The 13,195-nt window shown below is 41.7% G+C and overlaps 1 protein-coding gene across 1 annotated transcript in view; it reads right to left on the bottom strand.

Moving 5' to 3' along the window:
* Positions 1-1,792: 1,792 nt before the first annotated feature.
* Positions 1,793-13,195, bottom strand: part of MCHR2 (melanin concentrating hormone receptor 2) — a 51,475-nt gene continuing 40,072 nt past the window's right edge. Inside the window, exons 4-6 of the mRNA XM_039532128.1 lie at positions 8,484-8,678; positions 4,400-4,519; positions 1,793-2,117 (exon numbers count right to left, since the gene is read on the bottom strand). Of these exons, the coding sequence (XP_039388062.1) occupies positions 1,793-2,117; positions 4,400-4,519; positions 8,484-8,678 (640 nt within the window). The remainder of the gene's footprint in view (positions 2,118-4,399; positions 4,520-8,483; positions 8,679-13,195) is intronic.

The following is a 13,195-nucleotide window of genomic DNA, read 5'->3' as shown; positions in this document are numbered from 1 at the left end:
TATTGTAACAAAAGTAATTACATTGCCTGTTACAATTTACCCCTGTAGACATGGCCAGATTCTTTCTTCAGATCCATATATTCCCTCTTCAAAGTTATTTCAGCTGGAAGTAATACCAAATTTCCTACCGGACCTAAGGCTTCATTTTTCAGAGTAATTTAAAATTAAATAGGGTTGTAATGATTTTTTTCACCATATAATAAGGCTAGTTTCACTGCTTGTGTCAGTAGACTGGAATAGTTTAGATAAATCCAGAAGCTCTGTGTGGTTAAAGAAAATAAATAAAAATTTAAAAATAGTTTATATTCCTTTATTAATTTTTATTATAGAAATTTCCACTAAATAGTAAATAAAGGAATAAACATTTACTCTGCACTTTTGAGCAACTGAAAATTAGAACAATGGGGCCTGGGAAAAAGCATTTTTCCTACTTTAATAATTTCCCAGTGCAGAGGTTCTCAAACGTCATTGCACTCTGACCCCCTTCTGACAACAAAAATTACTGCACAACCCCAGGATGGGAAACGAAGCCTGAGCCCCACCACCGTGGGCAGCAGGAGGAGAAGCAAAACTGAAGCCCAAAGCCTTCAGACCTAGGCAGGAGGCCTGTAATCTGCCAGGTCTAAGCCAGTCCTGGCAACTCCATTAAAATGGGGTTGTGACCCAGTTTGGGATCCTGACCCATAGTTTGAGAACAGCTGTCCTAGAGCAATGTTCTATTGATCAAGCATGGCTTTGTTTTCAGTATAACCAAAGTAAAAATTAAGTATTTTCCGTTTAACCAAGTTGTATAATCATGGTCCCAATGCACCGCTTATTCAGACAAAACTCTCACTGATTTCAATACTTCAGCGGAAGTTTTGCTAATTTGATCAGGCAATCAAACAGCTAGGATGCTGGCAACATTCGGAAATGTCAGGCCCAGTTCTTCCCCTATTGAAGTCAATGGATTTTTTGTCATTGACTCTAGCAGGAGCAGGTTTGAGCTCTTTAAGGAGTGAGTACTCTTTTTAAGGCCATCTTGGAAGTGATGGTTTTGAAAACAAGAAACAAACAGTGATCCTGAAACACACAGCTCTTTGTCAAATATATGTTTATTATTTTCAGATGTACATTTAATATAAATATCAGTGCATTCATTTCATAGTTTGTAAGCACATGTACAAAGCTGAATTTGAAAGCATTGCCCTCCTTCCTCTCCAAGTTCCTTCTGCTTTGTTTCTCCCCTGTCTGTTAATAGCTGCAGGAGCGGGGACCCAAGGGGACACCATAGTATGATTGTTGAAAATCAATAGCTGCTAGTGCTGCTTTCAGACTGGTTGGCAGTTAGTACTTTTTGGCTTGTTATAAGTAACTAACCCATCACGTGCATGACATCGCACACAATGTCATGGACATGATGGGTTAGTCGCTAATGGCAATGTCAGATCTTGAATACTTGTCTGAACATACCAGCCACAGATAGTCCTTCTATCCTGTAACTGCCAGTGAACTGCACATTTTTAGAAGCTCATTTTGGTCTTTATGCTTGTAGTATTCACCATTAAGGAGGCAACTGGACAATAACAAAGAATATTTTTGCACAGCATCCTTCCACCACGTACCCTAATATCCAAATAGTGGGCCTGATTCTTCTCTTCCCCTAGCTTTACACTAATGTAAGTCCATTGACTATGATGAAGTCACTCCTGAGTTACAGTATTATAAGCGAGAAGGGAATGAGGCCTTGTCAGTTGAACCATAAAAATAGACATATATGTAATACATCTCTCTCATTGAATAGACTCTCCTTTTAAAAGCTTGACCTCAGTGTGTTTTCAATGTTGTTAACTTCACGTTCTGTCATTTTGAGCTTGACATTTGTGCACCGAGTCAGACGCTTCCGAAAGTTCCCGCTAAGTAGTATGTAAAGGAAAGGGTTAATGCCGCTGCTGGCATAGCTGAGGCAGATGGAGAAGTAATAGCTCACATAGAATGTCAGTGATGGCTGAGAAATCTGAAGATTCACGAGCTGTATCACGTGGTATGGAGCAGCACTTACAACAAATACACCGACCAGCACCAGCACCATCTTGGTCAGTCTCATGACCCTTTGTCTTGGGATACTGGTATTGTAACTGCAACACAAATGTGAAGATTGGTAACTGTTAAATGAAGATAATATAAAGGAAAGCACAGATCAGTGAAGACAGTGTATTTTGGGCAAAATTTAGTCCTGACAGAAGCAGACACAACTCCCAGGGACTTCATTTTTATTTGTCATGTTGTGTCTGCTTCTGTCAGGGCTCAATATGGTCTTATGGGTTCATTAGTATAGGTGGCACTGAGAACAGGGCCGCCCGGGGGGGGAAGGACAAGTGAGGCAATTTATGCCAGGCCCTGGGCCCTGCAGGGGCCCGCGAGCTGCTCCAGGTTTTCGGCGGCAGGCCCTTCATTCCCTCCGGGTCTTCGATGGCGGGCCCTTCAGTGCAGCCGAAGCCTCGGAGCGAGCGAAGGACCTGCCACTGAAGTGCTGCCGAAGCCTCGGCGCGCCGCCCGGTGAGTACAAGCGCCGCAAGCGGAGGGGGAAAAAGAAAAAGCTGTGATCGGCGGCACTTAAGCTGCTCTACTGTCGCTGCTTCATTCTTTGGCTGCAATTTGGCGGCGGGTCTTCCCTCCGACAGACACCCGCCGCTGAATTGCTGCCGAAGACCTGGCCCTGCCCCAGGCCCCCTGAATCCTCTGGGCGACCTTGAGAAGGTTTTTTGGTTTTTTATTTAATAGGCCTGGTTGATGACAATTTGTTATCATTCAGAATATTGTAAACAAATATCTGCCCCTTCCAGCGTTGGAACTGTGCAGATTGGGGCCCCACTGCTGACTGCATTGTTTTAACTGGGGAAACATACAGGGCAGAAGATCATGGCTGGCCCTTATGTGGTCCTAAAGAGGATTGACAGGAATGATGCAAGGAAACTTCCCTCTACTATGCAGGTGTTGGCTATTTTTGAAAAACCTATGCACACTGTTCCCCCTCTGCAGCTGCTGGAGTGCAAGACATGACAAATGGAGTGGAGAGGGATAGGGAGGAAGAATCGTCTGCAATAGATGGTGGTGCCTGCCATGTACACAAGGGATCTTGAGGAGAGATATGACTAGGGCTGGTTGAAGATTTTCTGTTGAAATTGTTTTTTTGTAATGTACAATTGTGTTTTTGACTAAACACATTTTTCATTAAAAGAATCTGCTTTCTATGGAAAATTTGAAAAACAGAATTCCCCAAAATTGTAATATTTTGTGCAAAAACCAAAATATATGGATTTGGCAATGCTGCTGCAAAGCCTCATGGGTATTGTAGTTTGGTTGTCTCCTATCCCCCTTCTCTTCTATGAGCTGGCTCCTTGGCAAGACTACATCTTCCATCCTGCATCATGACCAAGGACTCTCATGATACACCAGCTCTTCTCTCTAAGAGAGAAGATCATGGTGCATTTTGGGAGATGTAGTTTGACCAGGTTGCCTGGCCCATAAAGGAGAATGGGAACTTGAGAAACCTGAGCTACTACTCCTGTAAGGCACCCACAGCATTTCCAAATAGAAATGTCTTGGTCAAAATGTTTCAGTTTTTGACCTTTTTTAAAAAAATATTTGAATTTCTGCCAAAAATTTAAATTTTCCATGCAAAATTTTAAGATTTTTTTAAATTTAATTTAAATTTTCTGAACTTCCTATTTCCCTCCTACCCAAATTTTCAGCTATCTCTAATCAAGAATTTGGTCCTCTCTATCAAGAGTTCTAACTCAGTCAACACCTGAAATCATTACATTTAAAAAAAAAACCTGCTTCAACCAAAAGACCAAACCACACCAATTTCCCATCAAAGTTTGGAGAAGCAATTCTTTTTTGAGATAAAAAACTGTATGCACAATTGCAGCCAGGAACCTATTTCTTTTGGGTTATGTTATAAGCTCCTGAAATAGGGGTTTGCAATGGAAATACTGATATAGCTCAGTACAGGAGTAGCAGGATGACAAAGCTCAGTACAGATGTAATTGGGTGAAATATAATGGCCTGTGTTATAAAGGACGCTAGACAAAATGATCTAAAGCCTTTAGGGGTTTAAACTCTATGTATGTATGAGCCTTAATTCATTATGTTTTGGAAGAGTTTCTATTAATAATTCTGTCACATACCTTCATGCAACAGCATTCGTATCTGAGAAAGTGTTTGTCCACCAAACCAAACATAATTATGGGCCTGAGACTACAAGGTGCTGTGTATCTGGTTTGAGGTGCTGAGTACCCTCAACTCCCACTGGCATCCTGGGAGTGAAGGGTATACAGCGCCTTTCAGGACCTGGCCCACTGCAAACAAGTTCTTCCCACCCCTAGTAGCATATCTGGAATATAACATACGTTACCATCCTGCTTGCTTGTTTTGCTGATACATCTCCCATGTGTAACATAAAATCAATATATAGCAAATGAATATCAGTGGTAATGGGAAAAAGAAAGTTGTGATAGTCAGATAAAGCGTGTACCTGGAAAACAAAATGCAGAGAGAACAGACAGCTTGTTTGCATAATGCATATAAATAACCTCAGAAATGGAAAAAAATATAGACAACATTTTTCAGAAAGTGGCCTCTGATTTTGGGTTTCCTGGGACCTCACTTTTGGAACCACACTTGAAGTCAAGGGCAGTTGTGAGTGTTCAGCACTTCTGAGGATAAACTCCCCAAACACTCAAGCTAGGCCCTCAAAAACTGAGGAACACAAAATCAGAGGCCTCTTTTGAACATTTTGGCTGAGATTTAATTATAGGACAAGATATGAAGTCTACATTTAGAGGGTCATGTACTTTGGGCATCATTCTGAAAGAACATGAAACATACAAATATGAACTCAGTAGAGTATCAACTTTTTCAAAAGTGCTCAGGGTTGACCTAACTCGCCCGTCATTGAAGTCAATGGTAAAATTTCCATTGATTTCTAGTATCATTAGTTCCTAGCACTATTATTAATGCCAAGCACATCTGAAAATCCAAACCTTCTTTTATTTCCCCCCCACCCCAAAAAAAGACAATTGTAGAAATAAGGCAAGAATCTGGGCACAGCCAGACACTGGAGGGCCATGGTTGTTTCGGAGAATGTAGGTTATTTTTTTCATGGGCCATAGCCTCAAATGAGCATAGCCTGTCTGGACAGACAGTGCACTGAGGGATCTCTATGTAGAAAAGAAGGTACCTAATTCCAGCCAGAGACTAAGCACTCCAGGCCATATCAGGCCATATCCTCAGCTGCTGCACATCAGTGGAGCTCCATTGCATTCAGTTGTGCTGAGGCCATCAATATTAATAATAATATCTAGGACTACTTTAGTGGAGATAGCACTCTGAACTGCCAAGCAGGAGACCAAGGTTCAGCTCATTCTTCTGTTCCCTCATGTCAGGGACAGGAATGCTGCAGACAAATTGGGCCTGGACCTCAGCTGGTGTGAATCAGAACTGAAGTGAGTGGAGCTACTCATAAGAACATAAGAACGGCCGTACTGGGTCAGACCAAAGGTCCATCTAGCCCAGTATCCTGTCTACCAACAGTGGCCAATGCCGGGTGCCCCAGGCATTGAGTGAACCCAACAGGCAATGATCAAGTGATTTCTTTCCTGCCATCCAGCTTCACCCTCTGACAAACACAGGCTAGAGACACTCTTCCTTACCCATCCTGGCTAATATCCATTAACGGACTTAACCTCCATGAATTTATCCAGTTCTCTTTTAAACCCTGTTATAGTCCTAGCCTTCACAACCCCCTCATGCAAGGAGTTCCACAAGTTGACTGTGCACTGCGTGAAGAAGAACTTCCTTTTATTTGTTTTAAACCTGCTGCCCATTAATTTCATTTGGTGGCCTCTAGTTCTTGTATTATGGAAACAAGTAAATAACTTTTCCTTATTTACTTTCTCTACATCACTCATGATTTTATATACCTCTATCATATCCCCCCTTAGTCTCCTCTTTTCCAAGCTGAAAAGTCCTAGTCTCTTTAAGCTTTCCTCATATGAGACCCGTTCCAAAGCCCTAATCATTTTAGTTGCCCTTCTCTGAACCTTTTCTAATGCCAGTATATCTTTTTTGAGATGAGGAGACCACATCTGTATGCAGTATTCAAGATGTGGGCATACCATGGATTTATATAAGGGCAATAAGATACTCTATGTCTTATTTTCTATCCCCTTTTTAATGATTCCTAACATCCTGTGCTTTTTTGACGGCCGCTGCACACTGCGTGGATGTCTTCAGAGAACTATCCACGATGACTCCAAGATCTTTTTCCTGAATCATTGTAGCTAAATTAGCCCCCATCATATTGTATGTATAGTTGGGGTTATTTTTTCCAATGTGCATTACTTTACATTTATACACATTAAATTTCATTTGCCATTTTGTTGCCCAATCACTTAGTTTTGTGAGATCTTTTTGAAGTTCTTCACAATCTGTTTTGGTCTTAACTATTTTGAGCAGTTTAATATAGTCTGCAAACTTTGCCACCTCATTTTTTACCCCTTTCTCCAGATCATTTATGAATAAGTTGAATAGGATTGGTCCTAGGACTGACCCTTGGTGGACACTACTTGTTACCCCTCTCCATTCTGAGAATTTATAATTTATTCCTACCCTTTGTTCCCTGTCTTTTAACCAGTTCTCAATCCATGAAAGGATCCCTCTTATCCCATGACAACTTAATTTATGTAAGAGCCTTTGGTGAGGGACCTTGTCAAAGGCTTTATGGAAATCTAAGTACACTATGTCCACAGGATCCCCCTTGTCCACATGTTTGTTGACCCCTTCAAAGAACTCTAATAGATTAGTAAGACACGATTTCCCTTTACAGAAACCATGTTGACTTTTGCCCAACAATTTATGTTCTTCTATGTGTCTGACAATTTTATTCTTTACTATTGTTTCAACTAATTTGCCCAGTACTGACGTTAGACTTACTGGTCTGTAATTGCCAGGATCACCTCTAGACCCCTTTTTAAATATTGGCATTACATTAGCTATCTTCCAGTCATTGGGTACAGAAGGCGATTTAAAGGAGAGGTTACAAACCATAGTTAATAGTTCGGCAACTTCACATTTGAGTTCTTGGGTGAATGTCATCTGGTCCAGTGACTTGTTACAGTTAAGTTTATCAATTAATTCCAAAATCTCCTCTAGTGACACCTCAATCTGTGACAATTCCTCCGATTTGTCACCTGCAAAAGCCGGCTCAGGTTTGGGAATCTCCCTAACATCCTCAGCCATGACGACTGAAGCAAAGAATCCATTTTTCCGCAATTACTTTATTGTCTTTAAGCGCTCCTTTTGTATCTCGATCATCCGGGGGCCCCACTGGTTGTTTAGCAGGCTTTCTGCTTCTGATGTACTTAAAAAACATTTTTTTATTACCTTTGGAGTTTTTGGCTAGCTGTTCTTCAAACTCCTCTTTGGCTTTTCTTATTACATTTTTACACTTAATTAGGCAGTGTTTATGTTCCTTTCTATTTACCTCACTAGGATTTGACTTCCACTTTTTAAAAGATGTCTTTTTATCTCTCACTGCTTCTTTTACATGGTTGTTAAGCCACGGTGACTCTTTTAGTTTTTACTGTGTTTTTTAATTTGGTGTAGACATTTAAGCTGGGCCTCTATTATGGCGTCTTTGAAAAGCATCCATGTAGCTTGCAGGGATTTCACTTTAGTCACTGTACCTTTTCATTTCTGTTTAACTAACCCCCTCATTTTTACATTTCTGAAATTAAATGCCACAGCGTTGGGATGCTGAGGTGTTCTTCCCACCACAGAGATGTTAAATGTTATTATATTATGGTCACTATTTCCAAGCGGTCCTGTTATAGTTACCTCTAGGACCAGCTCCTGCACTCCACGCAGGACTAAATTGAGAGTTGCCTCTCCCCTTGTGGGTTCCCGTACCAGTTGCTTCAAGAAGCAGTCATTTAAAGTATCGAGAAATTTTGTCTCTGCATTTCATCCTGAGGTGACATGTTCCCAGTCAATATGGGGATAATTGAAATCCCCCACTATTATTGGGCTCTTAATTTTGATAGCCTCTCTAATTTCCCTTAGCATTTCATCATCACTATCACTGTCCTGGTCAGGTGGTCAATAATAGATCCCTAATGTTATATTCTTATTAGAGCATGAAATTACTATCCATACAGATTCTATAGAACATGTGAATTCACTTAAGATTTTTGCTTCATTTGATTCTACATTTTCTTTCACATATATTGCTACTCCCCAGCACGACCAGTTCTGTCCTTCCGATATATTTTGTACTCCTGAATGATTGGGTCCCATTGATTGTCCTCAGTCCACCAGGTTTCTGTGATGCCTATTATATCAATATCCTCCTTTATCACGAGGCACTCTAATTCACTGATCTTATTATTTAGACTCTTTCACCAACTTAGGGCCTGGCACATATAGTTTTAGAACCTTACCAAAGTACATCATCAGGTGACGTTAGATCAAAAGCACAACTCTCTAAGCCGTCTTTGAATTTGATTACTTTTGAGTAGACCCACACAGGAAACACAAGGATCAGTGAAGCTGCCCACAGGCATAAATTAACGCGAATAGTCTTTGATCTTGTTCTCAGGTTAGTGAGGCGAAATGGTTGGACAAGAGCCAAGTACCTGCAAAAACAGGTAACAGAACAATATTATGGAAAAATAAAATGAATTAGGAAGTTTATATAGTTGTCCCTAAAGTAATAAATAAAATATACATTGCCAAAAGTGAAATCTGCTTTTTAAAAGTCATATAATACTACAAACAGGAGGAAAAAGCACTTTGAATCTGCAGTTTATTCAAGCAGTGCTCTGAACAGTCCACAACTGCAGTTATGAGTCATTAACCTTTGGTTACTACTATGTCATTATCTGATTAAAATATGACTATGTAGATCATTGTTGCTACCACTGTTATACAGTTGCAACAAATCTTACACAAAGTGTGTTAAGTAATAGAAAAGTTGTGAATTGCTGAATATGATTATGCTATCTGTATGCATGCATGTTTGCTCCTGTAGTTAACATCCACAAGGTATTTAGCCTGTACATCTTGAAGGGACTATTGGCCCATCAAAGAACACTTAATTCACAATGGAAGATGCCTATTTACACTTAATGGACTTTCCTGTGAACTTTCTGGCTGGAGGATGGGTAATGGCTTCTGCTATGACTAAGCCATATCATGCATGGACATGTGACTTGCCCATGTGACTCCAAACACCATCTTGTTACCTGTAATTTTCCACAGTGAGAACAATGGGATTCCTTCCATATGGCAGAAGCTATAAAAGGTCCTGGGAACAGCTCCGTTTTGCCTCTTTCCTGCTCAAACCTCTGAACTATGGATTTATACTAATGGGAGCATTCTAACCAAGGGACTGAGGACCTTCCCATCATTTGGAAACAACCAGAGACTTAACAAGCCAGCAGTTTATTCCATCATTGCTACAAGCCTGATCCGAGAACTTTGCAATTATTCCATGTATTTGATTCCTTTAACCAATTTTAATTCTCACCTTTCTTTCTTTTATAAATAAACCTTTAGATTTTAGATACTAAAGGATTGGGAACAGTGTGACTATTGGATAAGATCTGACATATATTGCCCTGGGTTTGTGGCTGGTCCTTTGGGATCAGAAGAACCCTTTTGTTTGATGAAATTGTTTTTAAATAACCACTCATCAGTAAGTCTAGTGTTCTTTTGTGGTGATATAAGGACTGGAATGTCTAAAGGAGACAGTTTTTCTCACTTCTTGCTTGCCAGTGTGGTGAAACAGAAGTTTTCTTTTGTTGCGGGTTTGGTATATTTTATGGGAGAATAGCCACCAGTTTTGGGGTGTGTCTGCCCTATTTCTCAGCAGTTTGTCCTGAACTTGGTATTCTCAGTTGTGACCCACAAAGGCACAGTTACAACTATATCCTTTAACTGCTATGATGGGGGTTTTTAATAAATAATGGTACTGGAAGAAGTCAATTTTAGGACTCATTCCTAAAAGGAGTACACAAAAAGAAGACTTTAGACTGAATTATTTCCTGGAAGGGGATGGGGATATAACAGTGTACCTAAGACTTTCATTTTTCAACATAAGTAAAGGCCAATCTGACATATTTGAGTAATAGGATCCCTCAAATCTGCTGTAGTTGCATCTGTAGAATTTAAAAGATTTACTATCACTACTGCCAAAGAAATAGATTCTGAACTGTTCAGCGAGTTCACTAACTCACAAGTAAACCTCCAGCTGTCCACAGTTTACAAATGCTACAATATAAATTCAATTGAAATTTCATGACCTACATATTTTGTAAAGGGAACTTTCATCTGTCAGGTCAAAGTGGATTAAAGTTGTCTCTCCTTGAGCTAAAAACCAGAAGATTAAATGAAGCAATTTATATGGCAGAGATGTAACATTTAAATGTTTACTCAGGAATGTATAAGATAGACATTTAAGTACATTGCATTTGACATCCTTTTTCATTCCAGTTAAGGTCAGAGCTTGAGGGTGATAACATTATTACTAACATCACAGCTAAGTTAACCTGTAAATAATTTCCTGGGGAGCATGGTCCCAGGTATTTTGGAATCTATGCAAGGAAATTCCATTTTGTTGTTGAAAACAATTAAAGTTAAGTTCTACTTTTCTGTCTGCATCTTTCCATACTGTAGTGGCAGAGCCCAAGAAATACAGGGCAGACCATGAATAGGTTCAAAACGCACAGAATACAAATCAGAGTATGGTCTCCAAAGATGGTGTAAAGCTTCCACATACACTGCCCTGAAATCTGGCGCTGCTTTCTGCATGTCTTCCTCGTGCTTCATTAGAGAAGCCTGAGAGGTACTGTAATATGTACTGACTTGTCACAGTCACAAGGGGATGTAAACATAGCTAAGGGTCAGTGTTGCACAATTACATCCCAGCCAATCTACCCTCTTTTCCCTGTTGTGCATGTTGCAGGGAGGGTGTCTGGTGTACAAACCTCTATGATGGCTCTGTCTTTAGAATCACCCAACAGAATCACCCTTGCACTGACATGATTCTCACTGTGCTGGTCAGAACGTTTTTGCAGCCACAAAATGCCAGCAGTGCAGTGCAAAGCAGCCACACTGTGCCTGAGGATACAGCCCATTGTGTTGTCAGGGACGGCTCCAGGCCCCAGCACGCCAAGTGCGTGCTTGGGGCGGCATGCCACGGGGGGGCGCTCTGCCAGTCGCCGGGAGGGCGGCAGGTGGCTCCGGTGGACCTCCCGCAGGCGTCCCCTGTGGATGCTCCACCGAAGCCATGGGACCAGCGGACCCTCCGCAGGCACGTCTGTGGGAGGTCCACTGGAGCCGCGGGTCCAGCGACTGGCAGAGCGCCCCCTGCGGCGTGCCGCCGTGCTTGGGGCGGCAAAATGGCTAAAGCCGCCCCTGTGTGTTGTCAATTAAAAGAGCTGGGTTTGGTATAATTCCTTAGAGTTCCCATTTCTAGTTGAGATCAGCTGTGTTACAGAGGTGGTATCTTTGCTCTAAGTCAGGAAAAGGGAACCTCTGGTTTCCTTACCCTTTACCAACTGACTTGTCAAATAGAACTAATGATGGCATCAAAGGAGGCTGTATTTGCCACTAGTGGCTGCAGAGTAGTGCTTTAGGGCAACTGGCTAGACGGGAAGATGATGAAGGCAATGAGGTAGTCTCAGAGCTCCCTGCATGCCTTGCAAAAACAGCAAGTAATTAAAATATTGGATTTCAGACCTAAGAAATGTGCTGGACAGTGCTCCCAAACGGTACCAGAGCTCTGCATTTAACATGCAAGGGTAGATTCTCGCCTGCACTGGAGCACTCATCTGAGGGAGGAGGAGGGCATCAGGGAGCTCCTTCATCCTGAGCCCAATCCCAGCCCTGATGAGACTTAGAGCAGCAGCCAGCCTGCTCTAAGATCCATCACTAGTTTAAGGTCCTTTAATGAAACTTCTGGCAGTGGAGAATGGTGGCAGAGCTCCATCACTCCCTCCCCCCAACACATCCTCTATGCCAGGAAAAGGGGAGGCAGTGCAGATGTGCCAGCAGAGTTCTCTTTACCAGGGGAATGCTCTGTTGGGCATTATGGCAGTTTTGCCACTGAAGTGGTGCACAGGGTGAATAACCCAGAAAGAAAATCTGGTCCTATTTCTTAAGCCAATACCAAACAGTAGAGCTAGTTGAAAAACACTGAATTTTAAAGTTTACCAAAAGAAAAAAAACAGGCACTTAAAATATTGTGAAAACGATCTCTACCAGCCCAGCTCTACCAAACAGTTCAACAATATGACTCTTCTTTGTCCAGATACCCCATTCCCATTTTCTACTTGAATGGATTCTGAACTGGGAAAGACCTTTTAGATAGACACAGTGAACTGTGAGCCTGATTCAATTCACATTGAATTGGAGTTGGATTGGCCGCTACTTCTTTAAGAAGACTGAAATAGGGGATTCATAATCACAGCAGCCTTCTGAAAATTGGGAATTCAGTATTTGCTAGCTGCTACAAAAACCTCTGTATCAAGAAGCAAAACAATTCTTAGAAATAATTTTCTAAATTAGTAAATCACAGGGTTTTTTTCACTCTGCAAAATTCCACCCTAATGATTTGAAGTCATATTATTTAAGACGCCTACTAGAGTAAGACACTTAAAAGAGCAAAAATAAAAGTGACAATAGGTGAAAGGGTGATAGAGTTTTTATTAGTAGTAACTGATTTTTAGTGTTCATGGAATGGACAGGATTGACAGTCCTTCAGACTGAGGTACACCAGGCAAGTATGGTATCAGCGATAAGGCTGAAAGCTTTCACATACTGCCAAACAGATATGCGTCCTCCTTTTTCTAAAGCAATGGTCTCCAACCTTTTAAAGCACAAAATCACTTTATGAATTTAAGTGCAACCCAGGATCTGCCCTGCCCCTTGCCTGAGGCCCCACCCCATTCAGTCCATCCCCCCATCCCTCCGTTGCTCGCTCTCCCCCATCCTCACTCACTTTAACTGGGCTGAGGCAGGGGTTTGGGGTGTGGGAGGGGGTGCAGGCTCTGGGCTGGGGCCAAGTGGTTTGGAGTGTGGGAGGGGGCTCCGGGCTGAGCCTGGGGCAGCAGGTTGGGGTGCAGGAGGCGGTGAGGGATGTGCACTCTGA

The sequence above is a fragment of the Mauremys reevesii genome, linkage group 3 (assembly GCF_016161935.1).
Source record: "Mauremys reevesii isolate NIE-2019 linkage group 3, ASM1616193v1, whole genome shotgun sequence".
Taxonomy (NCBI): Eukaryota; Metazoa; Chordata; order Testudines; family Geoemydidae; genus Mauremys; species Mauremys reevesii.
The sequence above is the reverse complement of the archived record's forward strand: the minus strand, read 5'-3'. Positions and strand labels throughout refer to the sequence as shown.